This window comes from Patella vulgata, chromosome 4 (assembly GCF_932274485.2).
Source record: "Patella vulgata chromosome 4, xgPatVulg1.2, whole genome shotgun sequence".
Lineage (NCBI taxonomy): Eukaryota > Metazoa > Mollusca > Gastropoda > Patellidae > Patella > Patella vulgata.
In genome coordinates, this window is record NC_065882.2 from 14,296,882 (window position 1) to 14,316,487 (window position 19,606).

At 38.0% G+C, this 19,606-nt stretch overlaps 1 protein-coding gene across 1 annotated transcript in view; it reads right to left on the reverse strand.

Annotated features, from left to right (window-relative positions):
- Positions 1–19,606, reverse strand: part of LOC126817799 (papilin) — a 72,422-nt gene that overhangs the window by 11,663 nt on the left and 41,153 nt on the right. The window contains exons 3-5 of the mRNA XM_056100191.1: positions 3,873–3,976; positions 388–439; positions 68–170 (exon numbers count right to left, since the gene is read on the reverse strand). Coding sequence (XP_055956166.1) covers positions 68–170; positions 388–439; positions 3,873–3,976 — 259 coding nt within the window. The remainder of the gene's footprint in view (positions 1–67; positions 171–387; positions 440–3,872; positions 3,977–19,606) is intronic.

The window sequence follows — 19,606 nt, forward strand, 5'->3', positions numbered from 1 at the left end:
TGTTATTTGATATGGGAGACCCAAGTTTCTTCAGTGGTAAATATTGTTTCTTTAATGTTTAACTTACGGTTAATAAAAGGTTCCCAGTAAAATCGTTTACCACCGTAACGGATGTGATTTTGTTTTCTACATAAAGCTATCGTTGGATCTTCTGGTATATTTTCACATTCCTGAATATCAAAATAAATTTTTAATCAAAAATGTTATCATACCATAAAATTAGCCTTAATTATTTTATCAATCACAGTTTGCTTAGTAGTGCTGTACCAAAAATTATTTCAGAATTTTTCCATGACAAATGGCCACAGATTCTGATTAATGCCCAAATATATGTTGTTGGTTGGGAAAGTCTTACTTTGGTGCTGCCCCCACCCACTTGTATCTCACCTTTAAATTACACAATTTGAATCGTTTACTGTGACCGCGACAGGAATTTTGGCTGAAATGAAATGCAAAATTAGCAAATAAATACATTAGATATATGTTTATAGAACTGAATTAAAATCTTGTAAGAATGCCAAGAGAATTTGAAAAGTGCATCAATAATAATGATAAGACGTATATTATATTGATATCGTTATCGTTATAATAAATGTTTATACCATACGCTCTCAACACCATCTTTCTGATCTGAGCAAAAGACAGCCAGACAGATTGGGTTTAACGTCTACTTAACACAAACTAGGTCATTTCGGGACTTACATATTATACGCTGCAATTGCATTTCAATAATTCGCGCTGAGGTCTTTATTTAGCAGTAGGAGGAAAACGGAGGACCCGGTGAAATACCCACGAGATTCGACAGGTGATCCCACTCTTTGTCACGTACACGTGTGGCATCGAAACCACGCAACTTGAATCAATGACAAACCGTATGATCTAAAGTGCACGCATTAGACAATTCGGTCATCAACCTATCTGGGAGACTTCAAACCAAGGGAGAGAGAGCTCTATGATTCACCAAAATATGCAAGTATCACAATAGGAAATGAAATGAAATGAAATGAAATGGGGTTTAACGTCCTACTGTTCTGCAACCTATACTGGGCTACTGAAGACGGGCATACGCCATACAGTGTGCTATGAGGGAAATTTTGCCAAGGGATCTTTTACGTGCATTTACGTGCATTCTAATGTATGCACGGGACCTCGGTTTTTCGTATCGTCCGAAGGACTAGACAGCTGTCCTTGTCAGGCCCTCCGTTCTGCACCACTGACAAGGGGAACCACGTCGGAAAATCAGGATGAACTTTCTCGGCCAATGCAGGGATCGAACACCCGACCTCCAGGCTAGTGAGCCAGCGTCTTAACCACCTAACCACCGTGGCTCCCTATCACAATAGGGATATTTCTGTTAACTTGATGCACAATCTACTTAACATCCACTAAACCTTGTACGACAGTTGTATTCTTAGCAAGGAAGTGTGGTTTGTTCCTAAAATGTTCGCAAATCGTTTATATATCTATATTGGGAGCAAATGTTGGTTGCGTTGCTGGAGAGACGTGGTCATCCACAATCTCCGAATCCATCTTCTAAATACTTAAACGAATCCATATGTTTTGCATCATTCTTGTTTTAAAGCCTTTCGGTTTATCGAACGCTCCAGCTATATTTCAGCGCCATAATATATAGCTTACATGTGTTTTCTTATACAATACAATATTTTGATGGTGAATGTCAGTAATATCCCGTGGAGTTCAAAGTTGATAAAGATTCTAAATTCAACTACATCCAACTGATTCGACGACAGATAAAACATGCAACAGGCTCCTTTAAAAATTCCTTTTCTGATTTTATTATAAGTGTAAGATGATATCAAAATGATAAAATTTACAGTTTCTTATCATTAGAATACCTCCCTCGGTTCGTGCCTCTCCTTTTTTGAAATTGTGAGTATTGCGCTGGTTTACTAAACGGTGTTGGCCGAAACGATCCCTCGAGTTTTTCTTGCATGGTTTCCCCATTGTCTGTTGTACAGGGCGGAGAACCTGGCTGGACTGGAAAGTCGTCGAGATGAGAGGGGAAAAACGAGGTCCACCTGTGTATCTGCGTTAGTGTGCTAATACATGAACCATTGCTAGTTGAAATTCGATGTAGTGAAGGCGGAAACGCCGCTTTTCGGGCGAAATTTCATCCATGGCACATTGACGGTTATATGCCCGTATCCATTATCCCGGTTGGTACAGAAAAATATGACGTTAAATCTGATTTCAATTCAAAAGCAATGAGTCAAATCATCAAATTAAAGTTATCATCGACCCCAAAGAATTTTCCGAGACGTTTCAAACCCGGTTCTCAGTCGGTGCGTCTAGTTCTTCAAATGGATAAAAAAAATTGAAGTCATGTGTACACACTGCCGCGCACGTATAAGATCCTTTGGATTTTTGAAGGGTTCTGTGGTATTGGGTGTTTTTGTGGTTGTTTCTCTTGATACTTTAGAAATAACAGACATTCTAGGGTAATAATTAAGAAATATTTGTGGAAATACGATATTAAAGTATGTATGTTAACTAACATAACACTACAAGCAGTGCATTAAACTAAATACAAAACGACACGTTATTTATAACCCATAAAATAAATTCTTACAACTTTGCTTAGTTTGGTGAAATAGCATGTTATTTATACGGAGGCATGACTTTCAGTAATTACTACAGAAAGAATGTCATCTTGACAGAATTCATTCACAGCCCCCCCCCCCAAATACTTTAGAGTAATGGCCAAATTTAATGTCAGCCGATATTATAACGATTATTAGATGAATTATATTTAAAGGGACATGCAAGCGACAATGTGTTTATTTGAAGAATTGTGGTTAAAGGGACATGCAACCGAGGATTTGTTTATTTTTGACATCATCAGGGCATATGACGTAAGCGTAATGGCAGATTTAAATGTCAGCAGATATTCTAACGGTTAATGTGGTTAAAAGTTCATTCAATTGAGGACTTATTTGTCGGAGACATCATAAGGGTATCGTCAGAGATCATACCATGGAAAGTATTGTAAATACCTGCACGCGAGGGACTTAGAAGGGAAGAAGAATTGGTGGTTGTATGTTTAGGATTAACAATCAGAAAGTCAGGGTTAGATGAATTATCAATTATCAAATTATCTATCACAAAATGTATTCAAATCCAATAAATATCGCAGGCTAACGATGGCATCGAGAGTTGTTTATGGTCTGGATAAGTTAATAATTGTAAAAATGAATAATTTAGGCAGATTAAGTTCTTGCATAATGCATATTTAATTTGTTGTGATTAGGAGAATGTTTATGTGTGTAAACTTATACATGTAAGTTAATGTAGAACTTGGTTATTATTACTGTTTGTAGGTAATAACAACTTATTTTTTTCAAGTAGAACTTCCTCGTAATCTGAAGTGATCATTCTAGTGTAATAGATATTGTGGAATAGTTGGCGCCATAATTTTCTTTTGATTATACTGGAGACAATAACATTGATTAAAACTATATTGAAGACCGCATAATATGAAAAATTAATTTCGTCAGCTAGAAGATAACCGTGGTGCCTATATCTATCGACAATTTCATTTGTCACTCTAAAAACAAGGTCGACTCCGTAAAGTTGCGGTCATAAACATTTGGTTGCGGTCACATGTGAACTTTCCACAAGAAAAATGAAGAAGAAAAACACGAGCAGCGATTATCTTACGTATGCAATCTGATATAAAACGTATTTCGTTTCGTTTTTATAGTTCAAAATACGGCCAAAAAAGGAACTGTCAACCGGGATCTCCTGGTTGGTGAACCAGCGCCTTACTCACTAAGCCATTATGGCTTCTTCCCCCTTTATATTATGGTCTTATATTTCATTCAGCAATTTGTACGTATGGAGAACTATTTTACCTGGCTAATCGATGACATCTTCTCTGACTGTAGACCAGACCCTGACCACATGTGGCAGAACAGACTGACCATACTGTCCATGGTCCCCATCCATCTCGTGAACTCTGGAAATATATAATAAAATATAACTGAAGTTTTCGGGACATTTTTAGCGACGTATACGTGATCGAGGATAGTAGCCTGGCAAGGTTCTTCTGGCACAGCTATAGGATTGGAACCTATTACTTCATGGCCACTCCATTACTACTACCCCATTTCCCATAATCAATGCTACTGAAATAGGCGATTGGACAAGTTGTATGTGTCAATGATATTTAACCAATTCCGTAATTGGGTCAACAAACTTGTCTGGTGGAAGCAGGCGTAAAACGAACGAACGAACGAAAAATATTTTAACAAATCGCACTTGTAATCAGATATACGTAATTTATGTTCACTTTGATAATGTCAAGTGTCGAGTTTGAAAATTAGCTGACCAGTAGAAAGCAATTTTTATTAAAATTGCCCACTCGTGTGTGAGATTAGTGTCGATCGCGCTTGATATTTTTTGGTGATTTTTAAGTTGGAATTATTGTATCAACTCGTAATCAGACATGTGTGAGTTATGTCCACTTTGATAATGTCGAGTGTCGGATGTCGAATTTAAAAATAAGTTGACCAGTACAAAACAATTGTTATTAAAATTCCCCAGTCGTGTGTTTCGTTTTTTATTACATAAGATTAGGATCGATTGTTCTTGATTGTTTTATTACCAAGTACAAAACAATTTAATAACAACATCTCAATATCGCATGGCACTTCCGCAATAAGTGTCCATTATTCTAAAATAAGATTTCAGAAATTCACTTTTATAATCCAACGAATTTTAACAGGTCTAGTTCCAACTTTTCAGGAAAGGGTTGCTTAGTCCCCCCCGTGTACACATGTGGGCGGAAACGAGGGCGTATAAGGGAAATAAAAAAACCGACTAACGCAGTATGTTGACGTGGAATAAAACTCCTGTCCTTTTCGGACTAGAAAATTTTGAATTCGATTCTCGCGCGGACCGAGTTTAATCTCTGGATTTTCCAAGTCCTTGTCAAGGGTAGAGCCAGTGGTATAGTCGCTCGAATAGACGAAAAACCCGAGGTCCATCAGGGGCATGGACGTAAAAAAAAAAAACGTTCAAAATTCGAAATCGATGAAGAGTAGGTGGAAACGCCACTGTCTATGCAAAGTTCTCTCCCCTATCACGAAACCATGATAATATTAAGATAGAGGAAGAATTGTAACCTAATGTTCCCTCAACACAAACTATGTAATTGTGGACTAGCATTTGGTTTAATTTTATTTCGATAGCAATGGGGCACTCAGATTAAACCCACGAGATTGAACAGGCGACCATACTCTTTGTCACGTACAAGCTTGGGATCGAAACCCCCACTTTACTCAATGATGGAAAAGAGAGACAGAGCTGGGGGGGGGGGGGTAAGGTCCACTCGACACAAACTAGGTAATTTCGGGACTAACATGGTTCAATTTCATTTCAATAATCCGCTTACGCGTAGGGGTCTTTAGCAGTGGGAGGAAACCCCACGAGGTTGGACAGGTGACGCTACTCCTCGTCACGTACAACCGGTGAATCAAAACCACGCCAGTTGACTCAATAACAGACCTTATAATACAACGCACTAACCATTCGGTGATCCACCCCCTGTCCCCTCCTCAATGATGTGTCTTATGATCTAAAACGCACGCGTTAGACTACTCAACCAACCGATTAACGATTTGTTAGTCACATGCTACGTTTCCTCCTCCTACTTTTCGTGATTGGTGTGTATTGATTTATATTTTGGGGTCGCATGTTACAGAGTCGCCTACTTGATGCCAGGATATAAATACTTGTAACAATATGTTTGTAGGTGTTAGAAATCTCTTAAATCGAGAACAACTTCCTTCTACAAGAGTATGGCGACTATTTGTGGTTTTAAATGGGGTATATCCTACTATAAAACATACAAATAAACACATTCCAATCAATTAAAATGAAATATATGACATTTTAAAGTAAATGCGGTCGACTGTGGCAACTGCCAATAGGGTGCTTTGTATTGCAGTTTTTGGAGACCGATTGAGATGTTAGCGAAAAAAAACAAACGAACAATAATCGATAGGTTTAAAGGGACCCACGTGGCTCAGTAAGTAAGGCGATGGTTCACTAACGAGGGATCCAAGGTTCGATCCCAGTCTTGACCGAGAAAGTTTCTCTAAATTTTCCTGTGTGATTTCCGCTTGTTAGTAGTTTAGGCGGGAGGGTCTAGCTATAGGTATTTGGATTAGGCAAAAAAAAACTGAGGTCGAATGATATGCCGTTGCAGTTCTCCGAAGAAAAAGCCAAAACGCAGCGGTCCGGGCAAAATTTCTGTCATTGCATTGTTAGTGCCGAAAAGTAGGACGTTAAACCCATTTCATTTCATCACATAACTCCCTTATCTATATTTAATTTTTAACTACACTCTTTTACAAGATGTGGGTGTTAAACTCTGTAATGGGGGTAGGGGTGGTGGGGGTGGGGCGGTAAGCATATTTTTTTTATGTTTGAAAATACCACCACCGTAATTCCTAATTCAAAAGGGGATAGGTCTAACCTACCCTATCTGTTAATATTTGTGTATATTGCTAAAATCATATTTCATCTACTAGTCATTAATAAATGCTATTGTACACCATTGTTCTTTAGGTGTTGGGGATATGGTATAGAATGAAAACACACATGGAGAGAGAGAGAGAGAGAGAGAGAGAGAGAGAGAGAGCATTAATCAGCAACATTTTTGCAAGACGACACCACAGTACACACACGCCTAGACCTAGTTATCTGCACATATACTTCATTCTAAAGAGAGAAAGGAGGGCGTTGGGGTTTCCACCAGCCCAACTGGGAGTGGGTGTTAACGCCCACTCAACATAAAGTAGACTAAATATTCACTTGTGTACGTAGGTCTAAAGCAATAGGGGGAATCATGGAAGACCAGGCGTACCTGCTCCTTGTCACGTACAGCTTTTGGATCTACTCCACTACACTTGACTCAATGCTTGAACATCACACATTAAAGGAGGCAAGTCTTTAACTCAATATCATCCATATTTTTCGACATTGCAAACACGACTTATTGGTCAATTTAAATCAACACTGATGTTGTTATCTTACCGTGTAAAGATGGGCTTCTTTAAGACAAAATGAATATTTCAAAATCGGCATACGAATTGCGTGCGAGAATACTTTCGAGCGCCATTTGGAATGAAGCGACTTGATGAACTAGGCTAAACATATCCCACAGGAGAATACTATCGGTGTAGACTGGAATAACCAGAGGCCAAAGACTGCCATTCAATTTGAACTTTTCGCGTATTTCGCCGAAGATAACTGATTAGAAATTACAGTAAACACAGAAACGATTGAATGTAAATGGGTTTATATACATTCATATTACTTTGTCATATGCGTTGCTACCCATTATTATCCATTTCTAGGTGCCAAAGAATAGAGATTTGACTCCTTTAAGGCATGAACAATCACTTTCTCGGACGGCTTCAAAATAATATGTTCTCATTCTTAAGAAACAAGCGCTCAAATTTCCACACGAATACGTGAGTTCTTAAACCTGCATTTTGAAGATGACCTAATCGACAATTTCAACATGCGTTAACTTTTCAAGCACTTGAACACTTGCACCATGGAGTCGTATGTTTATAATATCTATTAAAAGAAAGGCAGAATATTATTCTGTTTTATTCTGTGGAGGATGTCTCCAGGCACGATCCCATTACACCAGACGCACACAATTAACAGACACGATGACATAAAGCGTGGGAAGTTCTTAATGTATATATTATATAGGTATTACGTAGATATCCAACAGAGACGGAAATTGACACATAAATACTGGGGTAATAATGGAAATAATTGCAATTATCGTGACATGGACAAGAATTCGCATTAGTTTTAATATACACATATTACCAGTGGATGATACAATTTCTGTCTAACAAGAAGATATTACGAGCATGACAAAAATGCGATTGTGTGAATGGTGGCCTTGGTACAACATATACATTATCAGGGCATGAAAAAAATGCGATAGCGTGAATAGTGGCCGTTCGTGATATTTATATTTCGCATTTTCTTTCATGGCATTTATTAAGTCACTATATAATTATTATGTTAAAGATGAATTATGTTAGAGCTAAATATGGCTGTTGCAGGGGGGGGGGGGTAGTGGCTGAATGGTCAGCACGTACACGCTGTACCATAAAGTCAGTCATTGAGTCAACTGGCGTGGTTTCGAATCCCCGGTTGTACGTGGCAAGGAGTAGGGTCGCCTGTCCAACCTCGTGGGTTTTCTCCGGGTCCTCCTTTTTCCTCCCACTGCTAACGACCCCTACGCGCAAGCGAATTATTGAAATAAAATTAAACCATGTGTTGGTCCCGAAATGACCTAGTTTGTGTCGAGTGGACGTTAAACCCCATTTCTCTCTCTCTCTCTGCCTGTTGCAGGTCACATGACAAGCCTATAATCAACTCTCTAAATCGGATAGCGGAGATTCAAATGGATTAAAACACGCGCTATATTTAAAAATTTAACGATAACAATATGATTTAACTAAGATATGGCATGCAAAACGTGTAGTAAAAAACATATTCTGACAAACAGAATGCTGTCTACATAGCAAACTTTTCAAGCATAAGTGCCGTAATTTCAGCTTTGAATGGCGAATTATAAAAATCATTTCTTGGCTTAGCAGCCAATGTATCATAGCTGATGCTGGGACCTTCTCGGCGAACACCGGGATCGATCCGGAAGCACCTAGTTGGTGAACCAGCGCCTTACGCACTGATCCACCGTGGCGCCCACACCACCCTGAAGACAGTTCAGTACTTTGGGCACAGGTGATGTGGATTTCGTTACATCATAACCCGTTGATGGCAACTTCAAAGGGATATAGAATATATATGAGGGGACACCCAGCAATATATTTTTGGGTGAAAACTGACGAAATCCATCCAACTGTGCAGAGTAATAAAGATTTGGGCGTAATACGTATACGCTTTAGCTCATATGGTCTGATTGATTCAAGTGGTGTGGTTTCGAACCGAAACTTGTGCTTGAGAAGGAGTTGGGCTCCGTGCCCAACCTCGCAGGTTTTTTTTTAGTTCATGTAATATTCTTCCACTGCTAAGGACTCCCTAAGCGCAAGCGAATTATTGAAATATAATTGAAAAGTGTGCTAGTCCTGAAAAGGCCTCCACCACTCTCTCTCTGTCTCTCTCTCTCTCTCTCTCTGTCTCTCTCTCTCTCCTTTCCAGTAGTAGATTGTATACGTTGATTGTTTTAAACATTTGTTATATTAACCCTGTTTTTTTATTTTTACAATATACGAGTATTTCATCTAGAGAGGAAACTCTCCTGTCTATCACTATCTAATCTAGATAAGGAAATCTCATGTTTGAACAAGATTATTCGGTAATAGAATCTGATTTTATCTTGACTAAAACTTTCAACTAGTTATAAGATGTGATAGAAACAGATGTTACCATCTATTATCAACTGACTGTTATAGATTTACACCTAAGACTTTACTCTTCAGCTTTACGACGAAATGATAAGGTGTTTTAACATTTTACCTTCTGCACGAACTGGACTAATGAAGCTAGGCATACGCCATGCAGTGAGATATGCTTTTGATACAGCAGTTATGATGACTTTGCTTTTTATTTCTTACTGGCATTTTACATGAGTTTAGTATCTCGTTTTACATGTGTTTTACATGAGTTTAGTACCTCGTTTTACATGAGTTCAGTACCTTGTTTTACATGAGTTTAGTACTTCGTTTTACATGAGTTTAGTACCTTGTTTTACATGAGTTTAGTACTTCGTTTTACATGAGTTTAGTACCTCGTTTAACATGAGGCTTACCTCGTTTTACATGAGTTTAGTACCTCGTTTTACATGAGTTTAGTATCTAGTTTTACATGTGTTTTACAGGAGTTTAGTATCTAGCTTTACATGCGTTTTACATGAGTTTAGTATCTAGTTTTACATGTGTTTTACATGAGTTTAGTATCTAGTTTTACATGTGTTTTACATGAGTTTAGCATCTAATTTTACATGTGCTATACATGAGTTTAGCATCTAGTTTTACATGTGTTTTACATGAGTTTAGCATCTAGTTATGCATGTGTTTTATATGAGTTTAGTACCTCGTTTTACATGAATTTAGTATCTCGTTTTACATGAGGCCAGTACCTCGTGCTACATGAGTTCAGTACCTGTTTTACATGAGTTTAGTACCCCGTTTTACATGAGTTTAGTATCCCGTTCACATGAGTTTAGTACGTCACTTTACATGAGTTTAGTACCTCGTTGCGCGAATTATGTAAGATTTAGATAAAGAGCTAGTCATTCCTGCTATAATAGTTCAAAAATATATAATGAAACATAAATTACATTCCATTCAAATTACATTATTCTGAACGAAGTAAAGAGTTTTGGCAGATGTAGCGTAGGTTGTTTATTATCGTAGCAATGGTACTGGAAAAGCGAGACTAAGCCTCGGTTATCCATTTGATCGTAAAATTTAAATCTCGCGGCCGTTCTACTCCATTTAAATCTCTGCCACTCGATGCTCTAGAGAGTTGATTATGGGCTTGCCATGTTAATAAATGTGTAAACAATAGTTTATAGAACATGTGAAGTCGGAATAAGGACCTGCAATAGGCAGAGTTACGTCTTACATAATGCAAATGAAATGATATGAAAAGGGGTTTAACGTCCTACTGTTCTGCTCCGACTGAGCTAATGAAGACGGGCATATGGCATACCGTGTGCGATGAGGGAAATTTTGCCCAGACAGCGGTGCTACGACCTACTCTTATATCGAATTCAAACTGCCAAGGGAATCTTGAACGTGCATGTCAATGTGTACACGGGACCTCGGTTTTTCGTTCCATCCGAACGACTATACGTTTTCCCTTGTCAGGCCCTCGGTTCAACACCACTGACAAGGATGTACATAATGCATCGTTAAGTTTACTGTAACCTAATGCATGTGAATGTATTATGCCAAGAGTTCATTTGATGCATTTGATATTCATCCAAACACTAACAATAAATAAAACAAATAACTACTATAAATAAATATTGATAATTTATGATAATTTGTCTCTCATGCTTTATCTGATTTTGGAATAATAATGTTGACATTAGATTTTTGATGGTTGCCAAATTATGCTTTTCATGTATGGTTTTCGTTTTTCATAAAATCTATTTTCAAGCACAAGTTTCTAAATACAACATTGAAACCATAACAAAATCAAAACGAATAAAAAAAAGCACGTAAATTTGATGAATATGATATTTTCAGCTTACAACTCAAGAAAGTTTTATAAGCATATCTGACAAACGACTGGACTGAACGTCCTCCTCCACACAAACTAGCTTATTTCGGGACTAACATATGGTTCAATCTAATTTCAAATAATTCGCTTGTGGTCTTTAGCAGTGGGAGGAAACCGGAGGACCCGGAGAAAATCCATGAGGCTGGACAGGTGACCCTACTCCTTGTGACGTACAAGTTGGGATCGAAATCACGCCACTTGACTCAATGACAGACCTTATGATGCAACGCACACGCGTTAACCATTCGCCCCCTCCCCTTTCCCCACCTGAAGTGTTTTATGGAGAGCATTAAGAATTATATATTGTAATAGTAGTAATAATGTGGTTACATTGTAAACTATTGAAAGTAATCTTTGTAATAAAACACACATTTTACACTGTTTATCATGGTTTAATATCAACAATCAAGTCAGTGAGATTGTCGAGAAGAATAGAAATCAGCCAATAAAAAAAAATACCACATGTATTACAAGGTGCTGTAAAATAAGTGTAAAAAAAATACTTTGTACAGGGAGCTACGATGTCTCAGTGAGTAAGTCGTTGGGTCGCTAACATGGAAGTTCCGTATTCGATCTTGGTATTGATCGAGAAAGTTCATAGGGATTTTCCAGTGTGGTTATCCCTTGTCAGTGGTGCAGGACACAGGAGCCTTACAAGGTACAGCGTATATTCGTTCGGGTGGGACCAAAAACCAAGGTCCCGTGTACAAGTTGACATACACGTAAACAACCATTGGCAGATGGAAATCGATATAAGAGTAACGCGGGCAAAAATTCCCTCATAACACACTGTATGGCGTAAGCCCGTCTTCATTAAACCAGTCGAAGCAGGGCGTTATACCCCTATTTCATTTATTTATACAGAATCCATGCAATTCCCAACAAGGGTGTATTAAGGGTTGCGTCATCCGTGCACATTGTCAGTCCAGGTTACAATTACTGAGACTCGATGGTTAGGTACCATTGATACGATATTAAACAAAGTCTCGATTATCCAATTTTAACGTAAAATTATTAAATGGCGATCGTGTTCTAATCCATTCAATATCACGACCATCCGATGTTCTAGAGACAGGCCCGATGGTTAGGTACCATTGCTACGAAATAAACAAAATCTCGATTATCCAATTTAACGTAAAATTATAAAATGGCGATCGTGTTCTAATCCATTCAATATCACGAGCATCCGATGTTCTAGAGAGTTGATTATGGCCGGGCTTGTCAGGTGCTTAAACGCCTGAATAATAATTTATATAACATTTAAGCCACAAAAAGATCTGCATTAAGCAGATTTTGTTCTTACATAGTGCATCTTCAATTCATACAGTTTCAGGTCTAACGACCCTATTTCAAATGTTAGTTTCTAAATGACCTATTAACACACTGTTGACGATATGTGAACCCAAGCAATTCACATTTTTTCAGGTTTTTAAGGTTCACTTTAATACTTACGCCATTTTTGGCATTCTTGGTAAAAGTAGAATAATACCCTTTCTAAGTTTAAAGTTTGCAATAATGATCTCGAGGAATTTGGTATATTTTGCCCATCTGACATATAGAAAGAGTTTTAACCCTTTTTTTACAGCTGCAGACGAGTCTCGGTCAGGAAATAAAAAAATAAGTGTTCAGTTCAAAGTCTTAAATATTTCATGCCTTAAGAGATAAAAATCACAAGTATTTGATAATCATGTAAACAATTACATCAATAGACGCAGATGTTTAAAACATTCTAAAATGAGACGACTGGGAATTCGTGACTTTCTTTCGTCGCGAATAACCAAGCAGCTGACATGGATATTACACTTTGAGTTCTGGGGCCTGTTTCACGAAATTTTAACAAAGATCAAATTCAAATTTTAGTAATTTGATTGGATAATATTAAATTGATTTTAGTGATTAGCCAATCAAAATTGAAGTATCTACTAAAGTTTGGATTTTATCTTTAGTTAAAATTTCGTGAAACAGGGCCCAGGTTCTATATACTTTTGTGTAGATTGCTATGCAAAGACAGACGAGGAAATGGGGTTTAATGTCCACTCAACGCAAACCAGGTCATTTCGAGACTAACATATCAACAGCCACGGATGTTTAAAACATTCTAGGGTGAGACGACCGGGAATTCGTGACTTGCTTTCGTCGCGAATAACCGGGATGACATGAACAGCTTACTTTGTGTTCTGATTCTGACTTCATTTCGGGGTGTTCATACATACTGCTATGCGGAATGTTGCCAGTAGACAGAGAGAGAGAGAAATGGGATTAACAGGGAGAACCCCGAGAAAAACAAACCTGCTTTGTTAGGTAGGCGACTCTACTTCTTGTCACCTACAAGCCGGGGCTCGAAATCAAGAGCCTTGACTCGTATGATCTAAATCGGTGATTTAAGATATTTAAAATATACCGAGTGGGGCTGGTGATTTAACGCATGTTGTTAGTTCACAAGATCTGTATTCGGCTTTTCCCCCTTCTCTTGATAGAACCCCAACTGTCAACCGTTATTTTGCGTCCCCGGTTTTTCGTCCCACCTGAACGACTAGATCGCTGTTCCTTGCCAGACCCTCCATTCTGCCCCACAGACAAGGGAAAACCACGCTGAGAAGTCACGAGGTATCCTCTAGAAATCGGGATGGAACCCGGAATTATCTCTACCAGACGTTCACAGCATACTAAACCCACGCTGACTGTTTACAATGACAGATGTCAAACGACATAGAGAGAGAAATGGGGTTTAACGTCCACTCGACACAGACTTGGTCATTACAGAACTAACATATGGCTCAATTTTATTTCGATAATTCGATTGCGAGTACGGGTCTATAGCAGCGGGAGGAAACCAGAGGACCCGGAGAAAACCCACGAGGTTGGACAGGCGACCCTACGCCTTGTCACGTGCAAGCGGGGAATCGAAACCACGCCACTCGACTCAATGCCACATCTAATGATGCAACGCGCACGCGTTAACAATTCGGCCACCCAATCCCCCGAAAAGGCGAAGAATCGACTTAGAAAGTAGTAGACTAATTTTTGAATCTGGCGGCCATTTAGGGCAGAGATCTGTTCTCGATGTAGATAGTTCTCTGTGTGCAGAATAGCGTTCGCGTATCTTTCAGACACGGCCTATTACATATCTTTTATTCACAGAAATAATCGCCAGCAGTTTTTGTATTTTTATAAAACTCTGTCCAAGAAACCTGCTAAATACTGTATTTTATTGGTGAGAGAGAGAGATTTGATCTGTGTAGTTTGGACAACATCCAACATCAATCAAGAAACAAGTTATTCCTGACATTACTCGATGAAAATATATCAGATAATTATTTTACAAGTTAAAATTTTTACAGACTATTAGAGGTTTTTTTTCTGAGATCATAGATTGTGTTGAGTTGTTTTCTTCCAGACCGAGAAGATATCCTGATACTTACAGTGTTGACGGCTACTTTAAATTGTATCGTTGTTGTTGTTGAAGGCGGATTATGTAAGAGCTAAAACTACCTCTTTCTGGCTTGCAATGTTGTATAGATTGTTATTTAGACATTTATTAACATGACAAGACCATATTCAACTCCCTGGGTCATCGAATGGCTCCGATTTGAAGTAGATTAGAACTGCACCGCTACATTTTGTCAAAACTACAAACAAGCACACCTTCGCACCGAAAACGGTGAAATTACTTAAATTTTCAATAATATGCACTTTGCATTATCTAATTTCGAACTATTATAGCAAGAATTTGCTAGCTCTTTATCTAAATCTTACATAATGTATCTTTAACTATAATATATCGAATTTTGTTGTTTTCACAAAAGTTATTATCCAAATAAGTGGGAATCTTTTTATTGTTTTATTTGAATTGAAAGGGGGAAGAGTGGGGGTCACGTCCCCTCGACATAAAGACAGCCCTTCTGTCATCTTAGAATTACTCTTATATCGAATTCCAGCTGTCAAGGGTTCTTTTACGTGCACGTCAATGTGTACACGGGGTCTCGGAAAAGGAATGGACTGAAATGGAGTTAAACCTTTACTTTTTATAAACATCCTGTTGAGACTAACATATTTTAAAATCTTTGTAGCCTCGATTGTCATTGTTACCGCTGTCACGATAATTAGCAAAGTCTCGATTATCCATTGTTCCTTTAATCATCAACGGACGTTGAACTGCAGATCTGATTTAAATCCATTGAAAATTGGACAGATAAGACGACAACGAGAGTTGATTAAAGTCTTTTCATTTATAGTTTATATAACGGTCCAGATCTAAAGAAAGACCCGCAATAGGCAGATTTAGCTTTTGCATAGTGCATGTTTAAGTGCAGGAGAGTCGCACTACAGACAAACCTGCGGACAATACACAAACTACACAGACGTTGTAAGAGCTGAACAACAAATATCAAATCAAGTGAAGTAGTCCTGTTCTATCCCAAAACAACTAGTCTATAACTGCGCATGGCCTTCAACTAATCATGTCATTAATGGGAATGAGAAATTATATTTTAGTTAAGTTACGTCTATATTTATTTATTTAGCGTCTTGTGTTTGCAGATATCAATGTTTTAGGCGTGTTGGAGTGGTAGAGGAGATAAACTATTTATTTCCTGGGCGTCCTTCACCGAATTATTGACAAAATAATTTAGCTATAAAAATGTGTGTTTGTGGAGGAGTGGGTGTAAAGCTTTTAAAATGAAATAACGCCCTACTTTTCTGCACCAACTGGGTTAATGACAATCTGGTTAAAACACAGATCTATTTCGTTTCGTTTTTATAGTACAAAATTTCGTTTTACTTGTCTTTACTACACTTGGATCTGGAAGAGTTGTTATTTAACTCGTGTTCTGAATGGTGTCAGGGATAAGCCAATGAAACGGTCTGTTACGCCGAGCTTTAGGCGTGTTTTGCACGGAACTGTGGGTAATCCACTAGTAACATCAATGCTGATTGGTTAATCAAATGTCTGATGTCATATTGTCAGTGTTTTGACCCCTGACGTGACCTATCGCTATAACTTGTCAGATCTTCATGTATAAAAAAACGAAACGAAATATAGATCTGTATTCTAATCAGATTGGGTTAATGAAGACGAGCTTGCTGATTGTGAAAGTTGAAGCCCGCGTCCGCACAGGTCGATATCGCCGAAGACGATGAGCGTGCATCATATTCACGAAAACTTAAGGTAAACATTTCAATGCTATCGTCATTTGATTGGCCGAGATTTAAAATCTTAGCTCTGAAACAATAGAAAGCTTGTATTCTTAATACATGTATATATCTAAGTTGAGGTTCCCAGGTGAAATATTACACACATAAGGTTATATCGTATGGATGTTAAAGTCTTTAACTCTGCTCCTCTTTGTCTTGTAATCAGGGCCTAAGTGAAGGGGGTGCAATGTGTTTTGAGTTTTTACGTCTTTTTGAGTTTGTGTGCCTTCTTGTGGCGTTTTTGACGATTTCATAAACATATACCGTAGCGCAGATATGCTGAAAATGGCCCTAGCATTTTTAGTCCATTGGCTGAAGTGGGGGTGGGGGGGTCGCAGCCCGAGCTGTGAATTTATGAGACCATGGGTGGGGGGGTCATCATGCAAAATCAGCGATCACCACGCCCCTGTTTGTAATCTTGATATCTCAAGGTATGTAACTAGCAATACGTACGTGTTCATCCCTGGTGTAGGCTCAGATGATTTTAAAACATGTTTATCGGCTTTATTACATTCAGTACGATGAGTTTCAAGACTTTCTATGGTGGAACAAAAATCTTCTAGATAAGAGGAGATAATGTAGTCTTGTTGAACAGGTGTAGAGCGATATCAAGTAGATATGAATAACCAGTGATGATAATTTGTATATTTTTATATATGTTATATGGCGTATTTGTATATTATCAATTGGTTTAACATATATAGTGACGACAGTCACTTCCATTTTTATTAACACTGAGATATAGCTATGATCTTATATGTCGTTCAGATGGTAATGAATGAATGAATGAATGAATGAATGAAAGAATGGCTATGATCTAATATGTCGTTCAGATGGTAATGAATGAATGAATGAATGAATGAATGAAAGAATGGCTATGATCTAATATGTTGTTCAGATGGTAATGGATGAATGAAAGAATGGCTATGATCTAATATGTCGTTCAGATGGTAATGAATGAATGAATGAATGGATGAATGAATGAATGAGGTTTCCTACTTTTGTGCCCCAACTATTCAAATAAATGAATGAATGAAATGAGGTTTAACCTCCTACTTTTCTGCTGCAACTGGGCTAAGGACGTTAAACCTCATTTCATTCATTCCTTCTAAGCAAATTATGTCTTTAACCCTCTGATATCTTAAAGGATATGAAATGAAACAGGGTTTAACGTCCTACTTCTCTGCTCCGACTGGGTTAATGAAGACGGGCATACGCCATACAGTGTGCTATGAGGGAAATATTGCTCGAACAGCGACGTTACTGCCTACTCTTATATCAAATTCCAATTGCCAAGGGATCTTTTACGTGCACGCCAATGTGTACACAGGATCTCGGTTTTTCGTCCCATCCGAACGACTGGACAGCTGCCCTTGTCAAGCCTTCCGTCCTACCTACTGAAAACGGAACTTTCTCGGCCAACACCGGGATCGGACCTGCGACCTCCAGTCGACTCAGTTAGGTAATATTTTAAAGGGACACAGATAAAAAATAATAATACTAAGAGAATAATTGTGATGACAGCTTTCTTTATGGCTAACATTATAGTAAAATGTGAGACAACATAAAATGGGGGGTCGTAAAATTAAAAAACGAGAAATGTCATAATAAAACTGCTGATTCCTTAAATTTAAATATGTTAGTTTTGAAATACGGTAAATAATTTAATGTCTGGCATTAATATATAGATGAAAAAGAAAAGTTGTGTTTTAAGACATATTTTATGTACATGAGATAGCCGCCCATGTTGTGAATACGTGTTGTAGTTTTTGATATAATCTAAGACGAATTCTTGTAATAGTTACGTGAACACGGAGTAAATTTATTATTATAAAAAAATGGAGATTTTAAAACACGGCTACGATTAAATAATTTTGGTTAATGTCTTGAAGCGTGCAGCACCGATTCCTGATTATTGCATGTCTCTGGGTTTATTAAACAATTTGGAGCAGATCAACTCTTGGGGCCAAATTAAAGGAGCTAAACTTCTTTATCGGTTCCACTGAACATAAAGATAATCTTCATATTCCAATCTGATTAAAACACAGATCCTATTTCGTTTCGTTTTTATAGTTCAAAATTTCGTTTTACTTGTCTTTACTACACTAGGATCTGGAAGAGTTGTTATCATTGACGTGTTCTGGATGATGTGAGGGATTAGCCAATGAAAATGTCTGTTATGGCGAGTTCTTGGCCTTTTGATGCACGGAACTGTGGGTAAACCACTAGAAACGTCAACTCTGATTGATTAATCAATGCCTGGCGTCATAGGGTCAACTCCCACTATAGCTTATCAGATCTTCATGTAGTGTAGGCCATCGAAAGTATAAAAAGAACGAAACGAAATATAGATCTGTATTTTAATCAGATTGGTTCATATTCGAAAAAAGATGGGAAAGATACTTGTTGGAATAATGGGCTATATTCGGCAGTGCCCCCCCCCCCCCCCACACACACACACACACCCTCTTGTTTTAGCAGAAACGCGGCTATTAGTATAAATATAAAAGTCCATCACAAGCTTACCTCGGTGGAAGCGGCTTAAATAAAGCTATTTCACACATACACATTATTATACCCGAACTCCATCATTCCCCAATTTCCCCGTGTAGCATACCAGCTAAATGATAAACTCTCGACTTCTCGCCCGCGAGATCATAAAAGGAGCCCAACAGGCTTTTATAAAAATCAAATAGTTCCGCACGCCTCTGGTCACATCCATCAGTGGAAACATGAACCATTAATATTAAAGTCCATGGCAAGGTTATATTATTCCCTTACGTGATTATAGCACAACGATGAGATAATTAAAGATGGCGATTTATTACATGTCGCGTGAAGATAGAAACACGCCAGGGAACTATAAAACAATCAGATTATATACATTCAAACATTAGTAGTAGCAGACGACCACGTGAAAACTAATCTCGTCACATGTCAGTACCCAACCTCGACAAGCACTTCTACATAATAAAACAGATTGAAATAACCATACCTTGAGATGAAACATCACCCTAACATGTCACTTAAATAATAATGAACGTTTATTGTTTACTAATGCCGGTTGGGGGGTTTATTTATTGGTGCGAAAATAGAAATTTCATTT